The 19,649-nt window shown below is 71.6% G+C and overlaps 5 protein-coding genes across 5 annotated transcripts; 1 reads left to right on the top strand and 4 right to left on the bottom strand.

Annotated features, from left to right (window-relative positions):
* Positions 1-1,497: 1,497 nt before the first annotated feature.
* Positions 1,498-5,311, bottom strand: ELAVL3 (ELAV like RNA binding protein 3). The gene is made up of 7 exons (XM_032204993.1): positions 5,288-5,311; positions 4,068-4,326; positions 3,641-3,744; positions 3,397-3,550; positions 2,640-2,865; positions 2,304-2,342; positions 1,498-2,039 (listed from the first exon to the last, which is right to left on the bottom strand). The coding sequence occupies exons 1-7, from the start codon at positions 5,294-5,296 to the stop codon at positions 1,685-1,687; spliced, it is 1,146 nt and encodes a 381-aa protein (XP_032060884.1). The 5' UTR covers positions 5,297-5,311; the 3' UTR covers positions 1,498-1,684.
* A 707-nt stretch (positions 5,312-6,018) lies between these two features.
* On the bottom strand, positions 6,019-9,610 carry ZNF653 (zinc finger protein 653). Its single transcript, XM_032204938.1, has 11 exons — positions 9,234-9,610; positions 8,872-8,915; positions 8,550-8,783; positions 7,981-8,275; positions 7,762-7,934; positions 7,499-7,679; positions 7,031-7,142; positions 6,844-6,958; positions 6,657-6,756; positions 6,500-6,564; positions 6,019-6,104 (listed from the first exon to the last, which is right to left on the bottom strand). Exons 1-11 carry the CDS (start codon positions 9,608-9,610, stop codon positions 6,019-6,021), a joined length of 1,782 nt encoding a protein of 593 aa, XP_032060829.1.
* Positions 9,611-10,198: 588 nt separating this feature from the next.
* Positions 10,199-11,735, bottom strand: ECSIT (ECSIT signaling integrator; the record flags this gene model as incomplete). The annotated part of the gene is made up of 6 exons (XM_032205005.1): positions 11,552-11,735; positions 11,223-11,446; positions 11,024-11,078; positions 10,780-10,924; positions 10,444-10,547; positions 10,199-10,359 (listed from the first exon to the last, which is right to left on the bottom strand). Coding segments are annotated over exons 1-6 (855 nt in total), but the record flags the coding sequence as incomplete, so codon positions are not given.
* A 2,267-nt stretch (positions 11,736-14,002) lies between these two features.
* CNN1 (calponin 1) lies at positions 14,003-17,703 on the top strand. Its single transcript, XM_032205003.1, has 7 exons — positions 14,003-14,354; positions 15,744-15,865; positions 15,961-16,027; positions 16,115-16,252; positions 16,683-16,796; positions 16,893-17,039; positions 17,460-17,703. Exons 1-7 carry the CDS (start codon positions 14,292-14,294, stop codon positions 17,685-17,687), a joined length of 879 nt encoding a protein of 292 aa, XP_032060894.1. The 5' UTR covers positions 14,003-14,291; the 3' UTR covers positions 17,688-17,703.
* Positions 17,704-18,760: 1,057 nt separating this feature from the next.
* Positions 18,761-19,226, bottom strand: ELOF1 (elongation factor 1 homolog). Its single transcript, XM_032205014.1, has 3 exons — positions 19,111-19,226; positions 18,956-19,026; positions 18,761-18,857 (listed from the first exon to the last, which is right to left on the bottom strand). The coding sequence occupies exons 1-3, from the start codon at positions 19,224-19,226 to the stop codon at positions 18,793-18,795; spliced, it is 252 nt and encodes an 83-aa protein (XP_032060905.1). The 3' UTR covers positions 18,761-18,792.
* Positions 19,227-19,649: the final 423 nt, after the last annotated feature.

The raw sequence follows: 19,649 nt of genomic DNA, 5'->3' as shown, positions 1-19,649 counted from the left end.
CTACTGAGGTGGGGGGGCCCTCGGCCCCCTACCCCCCCCTTCCCTGCCCCACCCTTGGGGTGTGTGGGGGGGGTCACCGGGCTCGACCCCACAGCGATTTTTTTGGGGGGGGACACGGGTAAAACATCCTGGGACGGGGGGGGGCAAAAAGCAACAGGGAGCTGCGGAGGGGCGCGACGCAACGCAAAGGGGAGCGGGGGGGGACATGGGGGGGGGGGCGCAGAACGGGAAATAAATAGGAACAGAATAGGAACGGAAAGCAGCAAAAAGCGAAAAGGGTCCCGACGGAGGAGGGGAAATAACTGAGAGCGCAACGGCAGTAATTAAGGGTAACCGTAATGAGAACGACAATAATAATAGCGGGGGGGGCCGGGGGGGGTCGGTTCTGCCCCGGTCATCGCCCAGGACGCCAGAACCAGCCGGGCAAAAGCCCCAGGGATCCGGGGAGGGCGAGCAACAAAATCCCTGTGCATGGAGAGGGTTTTTTTTGGGGGGGAAAAAGGGAAATTCCCAGCCCGCCCCCCCCCGCCTCCTGGGGGTGCAGGGGCTCAGGGGCAGCGGGGCCCATGCGAGGCCCCGTGAGGGCCAGACCCCCCCACACCCCGACAGAGGGATGGATCTGGGGGAAGGTTGGGGATTTTTTTGTTTTGTTTTGTTTTGTTTGTTTTTCTTTTTTTTTTTTAGTCTTTTTTTTTTTTTCTTCTCTTACAAAAATAGATGGTTTTGTGTCTGTCACACCGGGGACGGCCCCGGTCGCTGCCCCAGCCTCTTCTCGACCTTTAACCGCTCCCGTCACTGCAGCGATTCGTTAATATTTGTTCTTTCGCCTTATCAATAAAAAACGAGGCCCCTCCCCGCTCCCCCCCCCAATCAAAAAAGGGACAAAAAAGGGCTCTGAAGAGACGAGAGCGCAGACACCACCTCCCCCCCCGACCTAAGTGGGAGGGGGGCAATCTGGGGCACCCCCCCCCGCTTCGCACCCGTTTGGAGACGGGAGGAGCCGAATTGGGGGGGGGTTGCCCCATTTGGGGGGGTTCGCCCCCGGCCCCCCCCCCCACCCCGGAGTCGATGGACGGAGCCGGGACTCGAACCCGAGGCCCCCGACGCCGCTCGGTCCTGGGGGCGTGGCCTCCAGACCTGGGGGTGTGGCCTCCAGATATGGGGGCGTGGCCTCCAGCCCTTGGGGGCGAAGGCAAACCCAGGCGGAGTTGAGGTGTGGGGGCGTGGCTTAGGGGCGCGGGGCGTGGCTTAAGAGAGGGGGCGTGGCCTCGTGCGCCAAGGGGAGACGCCCCCAACACGTGCAGCCCCCGGGAGTGCCAAAAGGGGGGGGGGAGTCGGGGGGGGGGAGTCGGGGGGGGGGGGTGGCTCTTCTTTGGTCCTGGGGGGGGGTCTCTGGGTGTCGAGGGGGTGGGGGATGCCACCCCCCCCCCAGTGTCCCTGCACTGGCACCCAGGGGTGCTGCCCTCGAGGGGGGGGCTCCTCCAGCTTCTGGGGGGGGGTCGGGGGCTCCTCCAGCTGGGGGGGGGCTCATGAGGGGGGGCTCCAGTCTTTAGGGTGCCCCCAACGTCCCCACACCCTCCAGGGCCACCCATGGGTGCTGCCCTCGGGGACAGGGTGCACTCCTCCAGCTGGGGTGGGGGTCCCAGTGGATCGGGTGGGCTCGGGGGGGGCTCGGGGGGTCCCCTCAGGCCTTGTGCTGCTTGCTGGTCTTGAAGGAGACCTGCAGCACGCGCTCGCCCAGCCGGTAGCCGTTGAGGCTGGCGATGGCCACGGCGGCCTCCTGGTAGGCCGGCATGGTGACGAAGCCGAAGCCGCGGCCCTTGGCGGTGGCCGGGTCCCGCACCACGCGCACGGCCGTGACGGCGCCGAAGGGCCCGAAGAGCTGCCACAGGACGCTCTCGTCCGCCTCGGGGGCCAGGTTGTAGACGAAGATGCACCACCCGCCCCCCCCACAGCTGGGGGGGGGGGGCACGGGGGGGGACAGGCCGCCCACCCCCCCCGAAAAGCCCGGCACCGCCTCGATGGCCAGCGGGGAGAACCTGGGGGGGGGTGGTGGTGATGGGGTGGGGGTGGGGATAAAAGGGGGGGGTGGTATGGGGTGTGGACACCCCCCCCAACACACACACGGAGCCAGGCCCCCCCTCCCAGTAGCAGGGAACCCCCCCAGTATCAGGGACCCCCAGTACGAGGCTCCTCTCCCACAGGGCTCCCGAGCCCTTGGGGGTGCAGAGCTGAATATGGGGGGGGGGGGGCAGGAGGGTTTTTTGGGGGTAGGGGGGCAGAAGGGCGGCGGGGGGCGTTACCTCTTCACGCTGTAGGCGACGTTCAGCAAGTTGTCAAGCCTGCAAGGGGTGAAATTGTTGGGGGGGGGGGGTCCCGGGGGTGCCCCCACATCCCAGGGGTGCCCCCCACGTCCCAAGGGTGCCCCCCCACGTCCCAGCGGCATCCCCAAATCCCAGTGGTGCCCCCAAATCCCGGGGGTGCCCCCTCCCACGGGTGTCCCCCCCCCCCCCATGCCACCCGCTCCCCAACCTTCCCCCACCCCATGCCCCATGCCGCCCCCCACAAGCCCCAAGGGGTGCCCCCCCCATATCCCATAGGTGCCCCCCCCCCACCCCATTGCCCCCCCCGGGGCTCACCGGAAGCGCTGGGGGGGGTGGTGCAGGGCGCTGTAGCGGCGGGCGCCGGGGCAGAGGCCGAGCAGGGCCCCCCCCGCCCCCCCCAGCTTGTGGCCGGGGCTGGTGGCGAACTTGACCGTCAGGGGCTCGGAGCCCCCCAGGGGCTTCTGCCCGTGCAGCCCCCGCACGGCCTCCTCCGCCTCCGCCCGCTTGTCGAAGCGGATGAAGCCCACCCCCCGCGAGACGCCTGTGGGGGGGGGCAGGAGCCCTGAGACCCCCCCGTCCAAAAGGAGAGACACCCCCCACCCAGAGACACCCCCCTCCGACAGCAGGGACCACCTCCCTCCCAGCAGCAGTGACCCCCCCCAACATCAGGGACCCCCCCCCAACACCTGGGACCCCCCCCCAACAGCAGGGACCCCCCCGCAACATCAGGGACCACTCCCCCGACAGCAGGGACCCCCCCCCCAGCAGTGACCCCCCCCCCCAAGACCCAGCCGTGGGACCCCAGCCGCCCCCCCCCATGGACCCTGCTGACACCCCCGCCGGGGGCTCAGGCACACAAGGAGGGTGACCCCCCCTCCCCCCCCCCAATGCTACCCCATGGGGACCCAGGCATTTGGGGACCCAGGTTTTTAGGGACCCCACCCCATTGGGACCCAGGTTTTGGGGACCCCAGGTGCCTGCCCCCCTCACCCCACAGGAACCCAGGCATTTGTCCCGTGTCCCCCCCTCGACAATGCCCCCCCCCCATCCCTGTCCCCGTCCCCGTGCGCACCGGTGCCCTGGTCCACGAGGATTCGGGAGGTGATGATGCGGCCGAAGCGCCCGAAGAGCTGCTCCAGCTCCCTCTGCCCCACGGCGCGGGGCAGCCCGCTCACGTACAGGTTGGCGTCGCGGATCGAGGCCGAGCTGGGCCGCGCGTAGGACACCTAGGGCGGGCGTCAGCCCCCAGGGACCTGGGGACCCCCCCCCCAAAAAAAAAACACGTCCCTACCCCCACCCACCCCCCCCCATGGCACCTTGATGGTCTTGGTCTGCAGCTTGAGGCCGTTGAGGGTGCTGATGGCCTTGTCGGCGTCGCCGGCCTCCACGTAGTTGACAAAACCGTACCCCAGGCTCTGCCCTTTGGGTTTGGGGGGGGTCAGGGACCGGGGGGGGCACCCCCAGCACTGGGGACGGCCCCGTCCCTGTCCCCCAGCCCCTGTGTTCCCCGCAGAGTGCGCCCAATGAACGGGGTCCTGTCCCCGCGACCCCATCCACGTTCCCATCCTCGTCAAGGTCCCCGGGGACGTCCACCCCGTCCCACATCCCATCACCCCAACCCAGAGGGTCCCAGTGCCGCCCCCATGACCCCATCCACGCACCCTGAGACCCCCAGGGGACGTCCGCCCCGTCCCCCGTCCCCCCGGTGTCCCACCCCCGTCCCCGTCCCCCGGTGTCCCGTACCGGTGACCTTGTCGCGGACGAGCTTGCAGGACTCGATGTCCCCGAGGCTGCCGAAGAGGCTGCGCAGCTCGTCCTGGCTCATGCTCTGGGGCAGGTAGTTGACGATCAGGTTGGTTTTGCTGTCGTCGGCTGCGGGGGGGCCCCCGGGGACCCCCCCGTTGGGCAGCGCCACCGCCGCCGCCGGCAAGGCCACGGGAACGGGGCTGCAGCCCGACGGCCCCGCCGCGCCCGGAGCCTGCGCCTCCACCGTGCTCAGGATCTGAGCGGGACGGGGACGGGTGTCACCGGGGTGCCACCACCGCCGCCACCGGTGTCACCAGGACACCACCACCACCGGGACGCCACTGGTGTCACCAGGACGCCACCACCACCGGGACACCACTGGTGTCACCGGGATGCCACCACCGGGCCGCCACCAGTGTCACCAGGACGTCACCGACACCACCACCGGTGTCACCAGTATCACCAGGATGCCACCACCATCACACCACCAGGACGCCACCGGTGGCACTGGGATGCAGGGACGGGCGTCACCGGGATGCCACCGACAGCACCGGTGTCACCGTGATGCCACCACCGCCACCACCGGGACGCAGGGAACAGGGACATGGGGGGGTGACACGGAGCACAGGGGGCATGGGGATGCCGGGGTCTGCCCCCCCCCCCGGGATAAAACCCCTTTGTGCACAGCCCCCCCCCCGCCCGCCCCCGGCAGGGGACAATGGCGCTTTGTGGCCGGGGACGGGGCACCCGGGGCTGCCAGACACCGGCTGGGGGGGGCACGGGGAGGGGCAGGGGATGAAAAGGGGGGAGGGAGAAAATCGGGAGCAGAAAAGGCAAAAAGGAGGAAAGGAGCTCAAAAAAAAAACGGGGTTTGCACGGCCGGGGGGAGGGGGGGGCAGCAACGTGCGCCCCCCCCCCCCCCCAGGAACAGGCCCCACGCGGCCCCCCCCCCCGCCCACGCGTGTGCAAACCGCAGCGGCTCCACGTGTCCCCCCCCGAACCCCCCCGTATGTGTCACACGCGTGCCCCCCCCACAGCCCCCCCCCATGCGTGTCACCTCCGGGGGGGGGGTGAGGAGGGGGCGTGGGGGGGGGCACGGGGTGGGGTCCAGGGACCGGGATGGGGGGGGCTGGGGATGCTGGGGGACGGGGGGGGTGAAGGATGATGGCGGGGGGGTCCCGGCCGTGCCCCCCCTCGCCCCCCCCCCATTTTCCTACCGTCACCATTGTCGCGGGGCTCCGGGGGGCTCCGGGCGGGGGCGGGGCCGGACCCCCCCGCGCTGCCCAGCGATGGTGGGGGAGATGTAAGGGGGGAGGGGGGGGTACCGGGGGGGGCACGGGGGGGGGGGCTCGGGGCGCGGCGGCTTCGGAGCGGCCCCGGCGTTCTTAAAACGTCCTTGGGCGGCCGCGGGGCGGGGCGGGGGGGCGGGGCCCCCCCGGGGCCCCCCCAAAACGAAGGCGGCGGTGGGCGCGGCCCCGACCCCCCCCCGGTGATGGTTCGGGCCGCGCCTCCCCCCCCCCCTCCAATAAATGGTTCAGCCCCGACCCCCCCCCCACGTGTGCCCAACCCCATGAGCCCCCCCCACCCCATCGGACCCCCCCCATCAGCTCCCTCCCCCCCCGCCCCTCCCAGCCCCCCCCCCCCGAAGCCCATTGGCCGCCGAGAGGGGAGGGGCCCCCCCTTCCCCCCCATTCCCCCCCCCCCAGCCGGGGGCTCCCCAAGGAGCCGGGGCGGGGGGGCCGGGGGGGGGGCGGAGCCGCCGCCTTCAGCACCGGGGACAGCGCCAGCACCGGGACAGGGCCATGGAAAGGTGGGGGGGGGGAACAACGCTGCCGCCCCCCCGCCTCAAAACGCCCTCCCCCTCACCTAACAACCCCCCCCCAGGCCCAACAACCCCCCCCCCTCTGCTTTCATCACCCCCCCTAAAAGAAATCAAGGGCACGAGGCGCTAATTAAAAGTGATCGCTTTAATTGAACGGGGTGGGGTTTTTTTTTGGGGGGGGGGCCAGGCACAACCTCCCGCCCCCCCCCCCCATTTACCCCGCGGGGGTGGGGGACACAGAAACATTGGGGAAATAAATAAAGAGAACGTGGGGGGGGTAAGGGGGGGGGGGGGGGCACCAAGCCAGTGCTTGGAGCTGTGCGGGGGGCGGGGTGAGCCCCCCCCGTGTATTTTTTTTTTGAGGGGGGGCCCCCTGCATATTTTTGGGGGGGGGAGCACAGGGTGCGCATGCCCCCCCCTCCCCAGTGGGGAGGAAAAATTCCCCCCCCGCTGTTGTTTTGTACAAAAACGGGGGTTTTGTACTCGAGGGAGCTGAGGCCAGGCTGGGGGGTGAGGGGGGGCCTCTTGGGGTGCCCCCCCCCCCCCTGTGGCCCCCCCCCCCCAAAAAAAAACTACGTCCCCCGGGGCTCGGGGCGGCTCTTGAGCGCGTGGCGCCGCATGTGCCAGGTGAGGGAGGCGCGCTGGCGGCAGCGGTACCCGCACACCTCGCACCTGAGAGCGAGGGGGGGGCGTCAGGGGGGGGCTGCGGGCCCCCCCCCATTAAAAAAAAAGCCCCCAAGCCCCCCCCCCAACACGTTACTCACTGCAGGGGGGTCTCCCCCGTGTGTGTCCGCCGGTGCACCTCCAGGTGGTTCTTGCGCTTGAAGGCCTTGCCGCAGCTCTCGCAGGTGAAATCCCGCACGCCTAGTTTTATTTTTGGGGGGGGGGGGGAAGGAATTTAGGGTCCCCTCGGTGTCGTGGGGGGGCCGGGGGGGCCGGGGGGGGGCTCACCGTTGTGGCTGAGCATGTGGCGGCGCAGGCGGGCGGCCAGCTGGAAGCGCTTCCCACAGCCGGGCTGGGGGCACTGCTGCGCGCGGCCCCGGCGGTGAGCCAGCCGGACGTGGTTCTGGGGGGGCAAAATAACGAGGGGGGGGCACGGAGAATAAAAACGGGGGGGCTACGGGGTGCGGGGGGGTACCTGGAAGCTGCTGAGGGCGACGTAGACCTGCCCGCAGCCCGCGTAGGGGCAGGGGATGGGGTCCGGGAGCCCCTCGGGGTCCGGGGTGCGGCCGCGCCGGCTTCGTCGCCGCCTGGGGGGGGGCACGGAGATGCTGGGGGGGGGGTGGGAATCGGGGGGAGCACGCAAAGACACAGCAGTCCTGCAAAGGATCTGAGCCCCCCACCCCCACCCCATGGCCATGGGAAACAGAAATCGCCCCCCAAAAAACTCAAAAGCTCCCCAAGAAGCTCCCAAAACCCCGAAAATAAACAAAAGCCCCCAAGAAAAAACAAGAAAAGCCCCAAAAACTCAAGAAATACCCCCAAACCCCAAGGAAAGACATCAAAGCCAAGAAGAAGACCCAAACCCCAAGAAACTCCCCAACCACCCAAACCCCAGAAAACCCCCCAAAAACCCCCAAAACCCCCCCAAACCGCCCCCCCCCACCTCTCGGGCTCCCTGGGGATCTCGTAGATGATGGCCGAGATGTCGCCGCCCTCGGGGTCCTCCGCTGGGGGGGGGCTGGGGGGCTGTCGGGGGGGGGCCGAAGGGGGCCGCGGGGGGGGCTCGGCCGCTGCTGGGGGGGGGGACGCGTCCTCCTGCTTCACCCCCCCCGCCTCGTCCTCCTCTGCGGCGCCACAAAGAGGGGGTGAGGGGGGGACACGGAGTGCCCCCCTCCAAAAATATCACCCTAAAGCCTCTTCCCGTACCTGTTTTAGTGAGGGGGGGTCCCGGGGGGGGCGCGGGGAAGGGGCCCCCCCCCTCCAGCAGGGCGCAGGGCAGCTCCTGGCCCCCCCCCACGCCCAGCTGCAGCCCCTCCAGCGCCTCGTAGCCGGGGCCGGCCAGGATGAGGAGGGGGGGGGCTTGCAGCAGGGGGGGGGGCCTGGAGCAAAGGGGGGGCCTGGAGGAGGGGGGGGGCTTGGAGCAGCGCAGGGGCCCCCCCCTGAAGCAGGGCGGGCGCCCCCCCCTCAGCCAGAGACCCCCGGCCCCCCCCCAGGCGCAGGGGGAGGGGCAGGGGGACGCAGACCACCGCCTCCACCGCCGCCCCCTGCCCCTCCGCAGCCCCCCCGGGGGGGCCAGGGCCTGCGGGGGGGGCCACGACCGCCGTGCCCCCCCCCCGTGCTGATGGGGCCCCCCTCGGGGGTGCCTCCGAGCCCGAGCTGCAGCCCCTGGAGGGGGGGGGGGAGGAGGAGGAGGATGAGGAGGAAGAGCTGCCGGGAGCTGCTGGGGGGGGGAGAAAAAAGGTGAGGGGGAGGGGGGCAGAGGGGTGCACTGAGTGCCCCCCCACCAAAACTGACCCCCCAACCTCCCCCCCAAATAATGGCATGCCTGAATCCCCCCCCCAAAAAAAAACAACATAAATGGGCATCCCACTGCTGCCCCCCCCCCAGCCCCCCCAGCACCCCCAGCCCCAAATCCCTGCCCCACCATCTCCCCCTGCTGACCCCATCCCCTCCCAAACACCCCCCAAACACCCCCGATCCCCCCCCAAACCCACCCCCGCCGTCGCTGTCTGCCTCGGAGGCGTCGTCGTCGGAGGGCCGGGGGGGGGGCAGGGGGCAGTGCAGGTCCTGGAAGTAGCGGTGGCCGCGCTCGCACTGCCACACGGCCGTGGTGGACAGCCCCACCGCCGGCTCCAGCTCCGCCAGGCGCGGCTCGTAGGGGCAGCGCTGCCGGTGGTCCTCGTACCAGATCACCGCGTGCCGCAGGCAGTTCACGTTGCGCCGCCGCCCTGGGGGGGGCCACAGGCACCGGGGGGGGGGGTTAGGAAGCTGCCTGACCCCCCCCCGGGTGGATAGCCCCCCCCCCTCTGTACTCACTTTTCTTGCGTTTGGGTTTTTTCGGGATCTGCTCCCACGGCTTGCTGGGGAGAAGGGAAAAAAATGGATTGGGGGGGGGGGAAGTATAGGGAGCAGCCCCCCCCCCCCAGCTGGACACCCCCTCGATCCAGCCGGGGAAGTGATGGGGGCCGATCCCTCCGCCCCCCCCCCTCCAACTGGGAAGGAGACAGGTGCCCCCCCCAAGCTCCTCGGTGGCCCCCGGTGCCCCCCCCCAGCCCCCTCCCTGGCCCCCAGCGCTCACCCCCTCCTCCCGGCCCCCTCCAACCCCTCGCCCCAGCCCCCCGCCGCCCCCCGGTGCCCCCCCCAAGTCCCCGGAGCCCCCCCTGCACCCCCCCGCTCACCCCCTCCTGCCGTTGCGCTGCCCCCTCTCCAGCCCCAGCAGGTAGGCCGCCAGCTTGGCGTCGCTCCAGCCGCTGCGGCGCCGGAGGTCGACCCAGGGCCCGTGCGCCTCGCCCAGGTACACGCGCCGCACGTCGTACTTCTTGCGGGACTCCAGGCGGCGCCGGGCCCGGTCCGACTCCGTGAGCCGCGGCCGGCCCCGAGCCTTCCGCCCCCCCCCCGCCGCCACCGCCGGGGCCCGCCCGGGGCCGCCCGGTTCCGCTCCCGGCTCCGGTTCCAGCTCCGCTTCCGGTCCCAGCTCCGGTTCCGGCTCCGGTTCAGGTTCCGCTCCCGGCTCCGGTTCCGGGCCCGGTTCCGGGCCCCGCTCGGCCGCGCTCATGCCGGGCCCGACGCCGCCGCCCCGAGCAGCGGCGCGTGCTGATGACGCCATCAGGCGCGCGCCGCTTCCGCCCGCAGTGCCCACACCTCCCCGCCGCCTGGCTTCGCGGCGCTCTAGCGCGCACGCGCGGCGCAGGATGCCCATACACACACCTGGACTGACTTCCCTGCCCTGTAGCGCGCATGCGCGGCCTCGCTTCCGCCCGGCTTTGCTTGGCCGCCGTCATGAGCGGGCACTGCGCATGCGGGAGGCGCTGCCAGTACCTCGGGCTTTTCTCCGTGCCCCTATCCGACCGCCCCCGGCCCCGGGACCCACGCCAAAATCAGACAGCCCCCCCCCAAAAAAACAGGGACCCCCCCCAAAAGAGCCCACACCCAAACCAGCGACCCCCCCCCCAAAATAATCAGGCACCTCTCAGTCCACACCGCCTCCGTTTATTAACCGGGGGCTGCAGGAAGGGGGTGCCCCCCCCAGAACCCCCCCCCGGCCCCCTCAGCCCTCGCCCCGCAGCGCCTGGGGGGCTTCCAGCTCGGGGGGGTCGAGCTGGGGGGGCTGGGGCTCGGCCAGGCGGGGGGCGGGGGGGTCTGGAGGCTGGGGGGGGGCGGCGGCGGTGCCCCCCCCCAGGCGGAACAGCACCGGGGTGCGCCCCAGGACCGGGTTCGTCTCCTGCAGCCCCGCCAGCCACTTGGCCAGGGTGCGCTGGTCGCCAGCCCCCGCCATGCAGAGGGCGAAGACGGGGCCTTCTTCCACTGCGGGGGGGCGAAACGGGTCGGGGGGGGCTTTTTTTTTATGGGGGGGGTAGAGGTGTGGTGTGCCCCCCCCCGGCAGCTCACCTTCGTCCACGTCGAAGTTGTCGTCGTCCCAGGGGCCGCGCTCCAGGTCCAGGTCGAGGTAGAGGGGGTAATAGAGGCTGCGTTCGGGGTCCGGGGGGGGGGTCCTGTGGGGTGGGGGGGGACATGGGGGCAGCGAGCGACACGGGGGGGGGCACCGAGTCCTAATTGGGGCCATGGGGAAGGGCCCAGCCCCATCCCTGCCCACCCAGGGGCTGCGCTGGGGGTCTGGGGAGGGGGTACTCAAAAGGCTCAGACGTATGGGGGGGGATTAAACCTATGGGGGGGGGCTCAGCTGCTGGGGGGGAGGTCAGAGAAAAGAGCAGGGGGCTCACCCGCAGGTGGGGGGGCAGGGGGTCTCCCCGCAGCACGTAGTACTCCAGGCGGGTGCTGCGCAGCCACAGGGGGAAGGGGCCCTCCACGAACACCGGGCGCTCGGGGCCGTGCCGGGCCAGCAGCTCGCGCTGCTCCTCGCTCTGACTGCCTGGGAGGGCACGGGGGGGGGGTTAGAGAGGTTGTGACCCCCCCCCGGCTTAATTAGCCCCCCTCGTGTCTTAATTCTCATCCTCTGCCCCGTGCTCACCGATGATGTAGGGCTGCTGCGAGCCCTCATCCGCGCCACTGGCTGGGTAGGGGGGCTGCAGGGGCAAAATTGGGGTCAGCGCGGGGGGTGGCACCAAAACACAAATTGGGGGGGCCACGGTGCCACTTGTGCCCCCCCCGTGTGCCCTGGGGGCAAATGGTGACCCCTGAAGGGGGGGGGGTCATGGTGCCCCCCCCACCTGGTAGACGGTGAGCCGGGCGTCGGGGTCGTTGGCGATGCGGCGCAGCCCCAGACGGGCAGCAGCGAGGCCGGGGGGGGGCAGGCGGGGGGGCAGCGGGTGGGGGTCGGCGTGGCGCAGCCGGGGCAGCCAGTACAGCATCCGCTGGCACTTCCGCACCGGCCGGCTGCGGGGGCCGAAAATCCCCAGCAGCAGGAAGCGCGTCTCCGCGTCCGGCATCACGCCTGCAACAAGGTTTGGGGGAAAATCAGGAGATCTGGGGGAGAAACGATGAGGTTTGGGGGGAAACAATGCCATTTTGGGTTACTCGATGCCCCCCCCAGCCGTACCGTATCGCTCCATCTGCTCCAGCACCTGCAGGCCGCACTCCTGCTGCCGGGGGAAGGGGTGCAGCATGCGCTGGAGCCCCCCCCGCGGGATCCATGGCCCGCGGGGCAGGAGGCGCAGCAGGCGGTGGTAGGGCTCCCGCTGCCCCGCCGCCCCCAGCGCCGCCATCGCCGCCAGCGCCGCCCCCACCAGCTCCAGCTGCCCCCGCCGCCCCCCCGGGGCCCGTTCCAGGGCGGCCAGGGCAGCATCGAAGGCGGCGGGGCCCCCCCTGGGGGGTGGGGGGGTGTCCTCGTGGTGGTCGTGGTGGTGGTCGTGGTGGTCTTCATCACGGGGGGGGTGTGGGATGGGGGTTGGGGGGGGGTTGGGGCGGTGGGAGAGGGGGCGGAGGGGCTGGGGGGGGTAGGGGGGTGGGGGGAGATGGGGGGGCAAGGGGAAGGGGGGGATGGGACAGGGTGGGGGGAGACAGGGAAAGGGGGGGGGGACACAGAGAGAGTTAATGGGGGCGGGGGGAGCTCAGCCCCTCCCCCCCCCATCCCCACGCCCCCCCCCAACCCCTCCAGGGTCGTGCCCCCCCCTTGTGCCCCCCCCCGACCCCGTGTCCCCCCCGTGTCCCCTCCCCCAATGCCCCCCCCGGGCCCCTCCCCCTCCGTGTCCCTCCCTGGTGCCCCCCCCGTGACCCCATGACCCTCCCGTGACCCCACCGTAACCCCCCCGTGTCCCCGTGACCTTCCGTGACCCCCCTGGTGGCTCCCCAGTGACCTCCCCGTGACCCCCCTCGTGACCCCGTGCCCCCCCCGTGCCCCCTGCGTGCCCCGCCCCCCACCTGGAGGCCGCCCCCCCAGATCCGGGCCAGGCCCCGCGCCCCGCTCATTCTCATGGCGCCCGCCCCGGGCCCGGCACCGGGAACCGCTTCCGGGGCAGGGGGCGGGGCCAGGCGCGGCCAATCCCGCCGAGGGGCGGGGCCAGGCGCGGCCAATCGGCGGGGAGGGGCGGGGCCAGCCTTGGGGAATCCGGGGGGCGGGGCCAGCCGCGGGGCGATCCGGGGGGGCGTGGCCTAGAGCAGCCAGTCCCCGCGCGGGGCTCCGGAGGATTCCCCCGTGACGTCACAGCGCGCGCCCCGGCGGGGATGGTAGGGGCCGGGGAGCCGCAGTGACGTCACGGCCGCGGGCCCGCCGCGTGACGTCAGGGCCCGAGGCTGGCGGTGACGTCACGAGGGGGAGCAGGGTGACGTCAGAGCGGCGGCCGCTGCTATAAATGGAAGCGGCGGCTCCGGGAGCGGGGGGGGCACGGACCGGGCTTCCCCCCCGGCCCCCAACCCCCGGGATCCCCCCACGGCCGCCCCTCCCCCACCCATGGGACCCCCCCCCCCTCCCCACCGGGACCCCCCCGGGGGGGCGGGGGGGGGATGGGACGGGGAGGGGGGTCCCGGGGGGGTCCCGGGGGGGGGAGGGGGCGCATTCCCCGCCCGTGACGAGGCGCCCGCCCCGCCCCCACCCGCGGAGTCCGATCCGGTGACGGCACCGGGGGGGGTGGGGGGGACACCGGGATGGGGGGGGCAGGGATGGACACGGGAATGGGGGGGAATGGACGTGGGGGGGGGACAGAGATGGATGGACAGACGGACGGACAGAGGAACTGACACAGGGACAGCGAGGGATGGACGGACGGACAGACGGACGGACAGATGGAGGGACAGAGGGATGGATGGACAGGGGGAGGGATACAGGGACAGACAGACGGACAGAGAGGGCCTAGGCGGATGGACAGACGGACAGGGGGACGGACAGACGGACGGACAGAGGGATGGATGGACAGAGGGACGGACGGGACAAGGGGAGGGACGGACAGACAGGACAGGAGACGGGGATGGATGGACGGACAGAGACGGACGGACAGACAGACGGACGGACAGAGGGACGGACAGACATGGACAGGGCAGGGGGAGGGATGGACGGACAGACAGGACAGGGGGATGGACAGAGGGACAGACGGACGGACAGACAGATGGATGGACAGGACAAGGGGACGGACGGACGGACAGACACGACAGGGGGATGGACAGACGGACAGACAGACGGACAGGACGGGGGGAGGACGGACGGATGGACGGGGGGCCAGGGCGATGCCCGGGGGGGCGGGCACGGACAGACGGACGGACGGACGGACAGACGGGGGTAGGTGGGGGGTGGGAGGGGGCGTGGGGGGGGAGACCCGGACCCCCCCCCCCCCCGGGATCCCCCCGCTAAATGTGGAAAAAATGACGCCATCGCCCCCCCCCCGCGGTGACGTCAGCGCGGCGGGAGGCGCCCATTGGCTGGCCCGGCCCCGCGCCGGGGGGGGCCCCGCGCCCGCCACCGACTTTTAAAAGTGGCGGCGGCGGCGCCGGGACCGGGACCGGGACCGGGACCGGGGCGAACCGAGCCGAGCCGAGCCGAGCGGGGCCGAACCGGGCCGAACCGAGCCGGGGCCGAACCGGAGCCGAACCGGAGCGAACCGGGCCAAAGCGGAGCCGATCCGAATCGAAGCGAGCCCAACCGGGACCCAAGCAGACCCGAAGCGAGCCGAACCGGGCCAAACCGGGACAGCCCAGAGCGAAACCGGGACCGAACCGGGCTTAAACCGGACCGAATCGGGGCTGAACCGGGCTTAAACCGGGCTAAACCGGCACCGAACCGGGCTTAAACCGGGCCGAACCGGGACAGAACCGGGCTTAAACCGGGCCGAACCGGGCAAACCGAGGCGATGTCCAACGCCAACTTCAACCGCGGGCCGGCCTACGGGCTGTCGGCCGAGGTCAAGAACAAGGTGGGCGGAACCGAACCGGGCCCAACCGGGCCCAACCGGGCCGGGGGGGGACTGGGGGGGCCCCGGGGGGGGCGGGGAACCGGGATTCCCGGGGCTGCTCCGGGGCTGGCGCTGTCCCTGGTGCTGCCGGGGCCGCGGGTGGGGACACGGGGCTGGGGGGGGGACTCGAGTGACGCCCCCCGTGACCCCCGGCCCGACCCCAGTGACGCACCCCCGACCCCAAATAACCCCCCCCGTGTCCCCCCGACCCCAATCAGGTCCCCGACCCCAAATAACGCCCCCCGTGCCCCCTCCGACCCCAATAACGCCCCACCCCACCCCAATGATGCTCCCTGTGCCCCCCCCCGAGCCCAATAACGCCCCCCCCGACCCCAACGACTCCCCCCCGTGCCCCCTCCCCCCAGCCGTGCCTCAGTTTCCCCACGGGCAATGGGGGGGAGGGGGAAGGGGGGGGGGGTCCGCGCCGTTTCCCTCCCCCGCCGCTTCCGCGGGGGGGGGTCGGGAAGGGTTAAGCGGCGGGGGGGGGGGGGGGGGTGGCCCGGGGGGGGCGGTGGGCCCCCCCCCGGCCCCGCCGCGAGCCCTTATAAGGCGTCGGAGCGCGGCGGCGGCCCCGGGGCTATATATGGGCAAGGGCTCGGAGGGCCGGGGGGGGGCGGCAGCACCGGGCCCGTCGCCGGGCCCCCCCCCTCGGTGCGCCCTCCCCCCCCGTGGGGCACCCGGAGGGATCCAACCCGCCCCCCCCCCCCCCCCCCCAGGAGGGGGCTGGGCACAGCCTCTGACTGCACCCCCCCCATCCCGGGGGTGTCCCCCACGTCCCTTCTCCCCCCCCCAAGTGATGTCCCTGAGCCCCGTGCCCCCCCCCCCGACTCCACTGACACTCCCCATGCCCCCCCGACCCCAGTGACGCCCCCCGTGCCCCCCCCGAAATAATGCCCCATATCCCCCGAAATAACGCCCCCCACTGATGTCCCCCAGACCCCAATGACGCCCCCTGTGTACCTCTGACCCCAATGACGCCCCCCCCAATGACACCCCACGACCCCACTGATGCCCCCTGTGCCCCCCCCGACCCTACTGACGCCCCCCTGACCCCAATAACGCCCCCCATGCCTCCTGCTGACGTCCCCCCGACTCCAATAACGCCCCCCATGCCTCCCACAGATGCCTTTTGACGACCCCCCCGACCCTGCTGACGCCCCCCAATGACGCCACCCCCCCAAATAATGCCCCCTGTGCTTCCCCCGACCCTACTGATGCTCCCCCCGACCCCAATAACGCCCCCCATGCCTCCATCTGATGCCCGCTGACGCCCCCCCTGACCCCTCCCGACCCCGCTGACATCCCCCGTGCCCCCTCCCCTAAATAATCCCCCCCCCTTGACCCCCCCAGCTGGCACAGAAGTACGACCCGCAGCGGGAACGCGAGCTGCGCGCCTGGATTGAGGGGGCCACCGGGCGCCGCATCGGGGACAACTTCATGGACGGCCTCAAGGACGGCGTCATCCTCTGCGAGTACGACCCCCCCCCCCCCCCATAAAAACACCCCCCGACCCTATCTGAGGGGTCACGGCCCCCCCCGTGACCCCCCCATGGTGACCCCCTCCCAGGCTCATCAACAAGCTGCAGCCCGGCTCGGTGCAGAAGGTGAACGACCCCGTGCAGAACTGGCATAAGGTGAGGGGGGGGTAAAAAAAGCCCTGGGGGGGAGCATAAAAACCCAGGGGGGGGTCCTAAAAAGCCCGGGGTCGGTGTCTGCGGCAGCTGGAGAACATCGGGAACTTCCTGCGGGCCATCACGCGCTACGGGGTGAAGCCCCACGACATCTTCGAGGCCAACGACCTGTTCGAGAACACCAACCACACGCAGGTGCAGTCCACCCTCATCGCCCTCGCCAGCCAGGTACCGGGGGGGGGACACGGGGGGGGTGGGAAAAGGCTTTGGGGGGGTCCTGAGGGGGTCCTGAGGGGGGTCTGGGGGTCCCCAGGGGGACCTGTCCTCACCAGTGGGGGATAAGGAGGAAAAAAAGAGGGAAGGGGGTGGCTGGGGGGGGCATGTATATGCCTTGCCAGCCAGGTAATGGGGGGGACGACACCGGGGGGGGGGGGTGGAAAGGGCTTTGGGGGGGTCCTGAGGGGGATTTGGGGGAGGTCTGGGGGTCCCCAGGGGGGTTGGTGTCCCCAAAATCCCTACAAGACGCTGCGGGGAGTGCCCCGTCCCCACCGGTGGGGGTTAAGGGGGGGGGAAAGAGGGAAATGAGGGGTTCGGGGGGGGGGCTGAGGAAAATGGGGGGGCCGCTGGGGGGTCGCGCTGATGTGCCGGGGTTCCGCAGGCCAAGACGAAGGGGAACAACGTGGGGGGGCTGGGGGTGAAGTACGCCGAGAAGCAGCAGCGGCGCTTCCACCCCGAGAAGCTGCGCGAGGGCAGGAACATCATCGGCCTCCAGGTGACGGGGAGGGGGGGGAAAGGACAGTTTTTTGGGGTGGGGGGGCACGCGAAGAGCCCCCCCGAGTGACATATGAATGTGTCCCCCCCCCCCCAGATGGGCACCAACAAGTTCGCCAGCCAGCAGGGCATGACGGCTTACGGCACGCGGCGGCACCTCTACGACCCCAAACTGGGCACGGACCAGCCCCTGGACCAGGCCACCATCAGCCTGCAGATGGGCACCAACAAGGGCGCCAGCCAGGTACCTGGAGCTCCGGGGGGGCAATTAACCCGGGGGGGGGCCGGAATTAATCCTGGGGGGGGGCCCTATGGGTGCTGTGCCCCCCCCAGGCAGGGATGATGATGCTGGGGGTGAAAGGTGGATCTTGGAGTGGGTTTTGGGCAGGGAGTGCTGTGAGGGGGCTGGAAATGGGTCCAGGTGGGGGTCCCGGGGGTGGAAACCGGGTCCGGGGGGGGTCCTTAGGGGTGTTGCGCCCCCCCCAGGCAGGGATGACGGCGCTGGGGGTGAAAGGCAAATCCTTCAGTGGGTTTTGGGCACAGAGTGCTGCGAGGGGGGTAGATCATTGCCCCGCAGGGGGGAAGCGGGTCCAGGTGGGGGTCCCGGGGGTGGAACCCGGGTCCGGGGGGGGGTCCCTACGGGTGCTGTGCCCCCCCCCTTCAGGCGGGGATGACGGCGCCGGGCACCAAGCGTCAGATCTTCGAGCCGGCGCTGGGCATGGAGCGGTGCGACACGCACACCATCGGGCTGCAGATGGGCAGCAACAAGGGCGCCTCGCAGCAGGGCATGACGGTGTACGGGCTGCCGCGCCAGGTCTACGACCCCAAGTACTGCGACGCCGGCCTGCTGGGCCTCGACGGCCTCGACCACAGCTTCTACAACTCCCAATAGCCCCCCCCGGACCGTGACCCCCCCCCCCGGGACCCCCCCATACCCAGAGACCCCCCCCCCCCATACCCAGGGACCCCCCCTCCATCCCCTGTTTTTTTTCCCCTCGCCGCCACCGCACGTCCCCGCGGGGGGGACGCCGCACGCACCGGCCTCACCGCGCCGCTGGGGGGGGGGATTTCGGAGCAGGGGACCCCCCCCCGCCCACCCCGCCCCGCTCTGGGGAGGGGGAGCCCCTTGTTCGGGGTGGGGGGGGGCGTTAGGAGTGGCTCCCCCCCCCCCGCTGTTGCCCCACACCTGTGAAGCCACGGAGGCAGCAATAAACGGCACACGCAACGCAGGCGGCTCCGCTGGGGGGGGCGCGGGGGGGTTGTTTTTCTTTGGGGGGGGGGTTGGGGGATGGGGAGGGCCACTGAGGGACCGGGGGGGGGGGCAGGGGGACAGTGAGGGATAGCGGGGGGGCAGAGGGATATCAAAGGGACGGGGAGGTGGGGGGGGCACGAGGGGGGGGTCACTGAGGGATGGGGGGCCCATGGGGGGGGACACACAAGGGGATAGGGGGACATTGAGGAATGGGGGGGGCAGGGAGGGGAAGCGGGGGGGGGGCAGTGAGGGATGGGGGGGCCGGGGGGGTCATGGGGGGCCACTGGGGGACTGGGGGGGGCAGCGTGACATCAAAGGGCTGGTGAGATGGGGACACAGAGCAGGGACGAGGATGGGGACCCCCCCCCGACAGCGCCCGTCCCCCCCCCGCAGTGACAAAGCCGCCCAGACAGTGCTGTGGCCCCACCTGGGCGTTTATTTGCAGCCCCCCCCCCCCCCACGCCTCCCACCCACCCCACGGCCCCCCCGGAGCCAGCACCCAGCCCGAGGGGGGCATCCCCTGCTGGGGGGGGTCCCAAAATGCTGGGGGGGTCCCGAGGTGCTGGGGAGGGCTCCCAAAATGTTGGGGGGCGTCCCAAGGTGCTGCCTGCCCTCCCCAGCCAGGGGTCAAAAAGTAAAAAATGGAAAGAAAATAGAGAAAAAAAAAAAGGGCTGGGGGGGGGCAGGGATGTCGCCGTGTCCCCCCCCCCCCAAAAAAAAAAAACAACTCGGGGGGGCCGCGGTGCTACTGGTTGGCGGCCTCGCAGGCGTCGATCCAGTCGCTGTAGACGTCCACGGGCTCCGACAGGTCTGGGGGGGGCGTTAAGGTTTTAACGGGGGGGGGGAACCGTGGGGGGGTCAGGGGGCCGGGGGGGCCCACGGGGGGGGCATAGGGGGGGTAAGGATACAGGTGATGGGGGTCTGGAACTCCTCCAGGCACACGGTGCACGAGATGACGCCCGTGTTGCGGGCACGGTCCCTGCAAAACGGGGGGGGGGCTCAGTGGGGTGCGGGGGGGCGCAGCTGTGCCCCCCCCCGCCCATAAATGCCCCCCCCCGCTCACATCTTGACGTCGCAGGACTTCTCGTGGTTGCAGAAGGGGCAGGTGAACTGCGTCTCCAGCGTCCCCGTCACCTTCTTCTTGGGGGGGGGCTTCCGCTTCGACTTGCGGCGGCCCATGGCTGGGGGGGGCACGGGGGGGGGGGGGGGGGGGGGAGGTCAATAAGGGGGGGGCACCCGGGGGGGGCACTGGAGTGGGGGGGGGGGACCCGAGGGAAGGGGGGGAAACTGGAGGGGGGGGTACGTGGGGGAAGGGGGGTCCCAGGGCAAAAAGGGGCACCGGGGGGGGGTCAGCACGGGGGGGGGGGCCCGGGAAGGGGGAGGGCACTCGGGGGGGGGAGGTATCCGGGGGGGGGGGCACCCAAGGAGGGGGCGCCAAGGGGAGGGGGGGGCCTGGGGGTATCGGGGGGAGGAGGAGGCACCCGGGGAGGGGGGGGGCACCGGGGGGGGCACCCGGGGTGGGGGGCAGCGCCAGGGCAGGCCCCGCTGCGGTCACAGAGCTCGGGGGGGCCGGGGCCGCCTCAAGAGGCCGGGACCGGGGCC

The sequence above is a fragment of the Aythya fuligula genome, chromosome 30 (genome assembly GCF_009819795.1).
Source record: "Aythya fuligula isolate bAytFul2 chromosome 30, bAytFul2.pri, whole genome shotgun sequence".
NCBI lineage: Eukaryota > Metazoa > Chordata > Aves > Anseriformes > Anatidae > Aythya > Aythya fuligula.
This window is presented reverse-complemented; position numbering and strand designations above follow the sequence as displayed.

Excerpts from the sequence above, each read along its gene's own strand:
- ELAVL3 (XM_032204993.1), bottom strand. Across the intron at positions 3,745-4,067 it reads CGTCCGCGACAAGGTCACCG|GGCAGAGCCTGGGGTACGGT; the intron begins GTACGGGACACC and ends CCAAACCCAAAG. Across the intron at positions 2,866-3,396 it reads CCTCGTGGACCAGGGCACCG|GCGTCTCGCGGGGGGTGGGC; the intron begins GTGCGCACGGGG and ends CCCCCCCCACAG.
- ZNF653 (XM_032204938.1), bottom strand. The coding sequence starts at position 9,610 with ATGAGCGCGGCCGAGCGGGGCCCGGAACCGGGCCCGGAACCGGAGCCG. Across the intron at positions 8,784-8,871 it reads AAAACCCAAACGCAAGAAAA|GGCGGCGGCGCAACGTGAAC; the intron begins GTGAGTACAGAG and ends GGCCCCCCCCAG. Across the intron at positions 8,276-8,549 it reads GGCAGACAGCGACGGCGGGG|CAGCTCCCGGCAGCTCTTCC; the intron begins GTGGGTTTGGGG and ends TCCCCCCCCCAG.
- CNN1 (XM_032205003.1), top strand. The coding sequence starts at position 14,292 with ATGTCCAACGCCAACTTCAACCGCGGGCCGGCCTACGGGCTGTCGGCC. Across the intron at positions 16,253-16,682 it reads TCATCGCCCTCGCCAGCCAG|GCCAAGACGAAGGGGAACAA; the intron begins GTACCGGGGGGG and ends GGGGTTCCGCAG. Across the intron at positions 17,040-17,459 it reads CCAACAAGGGCGCCAGCCAG|GCGGGGATGACGGCGCCGGG; the intron begins GTACCTGGAGCT and ends CCCCCCCTTCAG.
- ELOF1 (XM_032205014.1), bottom strand. The coding sequence starts at position 19,226 with ATGGGCCGCCGCAAGTCGAAGCGGAAGCCCCCCCCCAAGAAGAAGGTG. Across the intron at positions 19,027-19,110 it reads AAGTCCTGCGACGTCAAGAT|GGACCGTGCCCGCAACACGG; the intron begins GTGAGCGGGGGG and ends CCCGTTTTGCAG. Across the intron at positions 18,858-18,955 it reads GTTCCAGACCCCCATCACCT|ACCTGTCGGAGCCCGTGGAC; the intron begins GTATCCTTACCC and ends CGCCCCCCCCAG.